Raw genomic sequence first — 1309 nt, 5'->3', positions numbered from 1 at the left:
ATTGTCCACCTGTGATCCGATCGACCAAAACTAATCTAATACCAAGTGTATCAAGTTAATCCTTCAATGACTCATTCAAAATACACAAAACAAAAAGCCACATACTGACAAAATGATTTAACCCTAACAAAAGCCACTAAATAAAAACAGTGAAAGAATATGAATATCATTTTGATGAACTACTTCAGAGTACTGATAAACTGATAAATTAATCGCATTCCCCACCAATAGAAGGTCAATACATCAAAACTCTGGTTCACCTCCTGTGTTTGGTGGTTTTGCTCAACTGTCTGTTGGTTGATGAGTCGCTGCTGCTGAAGGTCCTCCTGGAGTTCCTGTACTCTAGCCTGCTCTTTCTCCAATGCCTGTAGACAGGCTCGATGTTCAGCCTCAACATTTTCCAGCTTTAGCCTGAAACACAGACAAACATTTTTCAGAAAAAAAATAAAATAAAAATATGGCATACTACTAGTGACAATTCATATTCAACGAGTGTGCATGCATGTTTGCTGTACCTGAGCTTGTGAATTTGGCTCTTTAATTCATCTTGATTTTTGTATGTAGTCTGAAGCTCTAGCCTGGTCTCTTCTAGCTCCGCCTTCAGCACGGACACAGCCTTTAGCTCCGCCTCCAACTGCCTCTGCCCCTCCAATCCCCTACCTTTCTCAGCTTCCAGAGAGGAGTGCAGATCATGCGACACTGTCTGTGCCTGTTGCAGCCGCAACTCCAGCTCTTCAACTAAACAGTGCACAGAGTTAAAATCTACCTTTGGGACTGTTTTTGTTGGTTTTCCAATACTTGCTGTCAATTTTTTCCCTCAAATGAATTGTGAAAAACATACCATCTTTATGCAGCTGATGTTGCGTTTCCATGCCCTGTTCTTTTGCGGTGTGTAGGGAATCCTGCAGCTGCCGCAGCTGCTCCTGGCTCTGCTGGGTGCTTGCATGCAGCTGTGCATGCAGGCTGCGCACCTCAGCCAATAGACTGTGACGGTCTGCGTTGAACAGCTGCTCTAGAGATCTCCACTGCTGCTCCTCCTGAAAGAGAATCAGAATATTTAATAAATAAAAGCACATGAATTTATTTCAAATGAGAATATCAGCATCAAAAACAGCATCATATGCTGGGCTTCTCAGCACCTGCTTCTGAAACAGTTTCTTTAACTGATCCAGCAAAGGGGTGAGGTCCATCTGAGTAGCGGTTGCCATGAAAGCTTGAAGCTGAGAGTGAAGCCATTCCCTTTCACTGTCAAACAAACTGCGGACAGCCTGCAATAGCTCACGCCTCCAGTCCACGTCCCCACTGTCAG

The 1309-nt window shown here is 43.9% G+C and overlaps 1 protein-coding gene across 1 annotated transcript; it reads right to left on the bottom strand.

Annotated features, from left to right (window-relative positions):
• Positions 1-242: 242 nt before the first annotated feature.
• On the bottom strand, positions 243-1303 carry LOC107736217 (pericentrin-like; the record flags this gene model as incomplete). Its single annotated transcript, XM_016547689.1, has 4 exons — positions 1140-1303; positions 842-1037; positions 516-738; positions 243-411 (listed from the first exon to the last, which is right to left on the bottom strand). Coding segments are annotated over exons 1-4 (657 nt in total), but the record flags the coding sequence as incomplete, so codon positions are not given.
• Positions 1304-1309: the final 6 nt, after the last annotated feature.

The sequence above is a fragment of the Sinocyclocheilus rhinocerous genome, unplaced genomic scaffold, assembly GCF_001515625.1.
Source record: "Sinocyclocheilus rhinocerous isolate Xijiao unplaced genomic scaffold, SAMN03320098_v1.1 C36568779, whole genome shotgun sequence".
NCBI classification, from domain to species: Eukaryota; Metazoa; Chordata; class Actinopteri; order Cypriniformes; family Cyprinidae; genus Sinocyclocheilus; species Sinocyclocheilus rhinocerous.
Note: the sequence above shows the minus strand (reverse complement) of the source record. Positions and strands in the feature narration are given on the sequence as shown.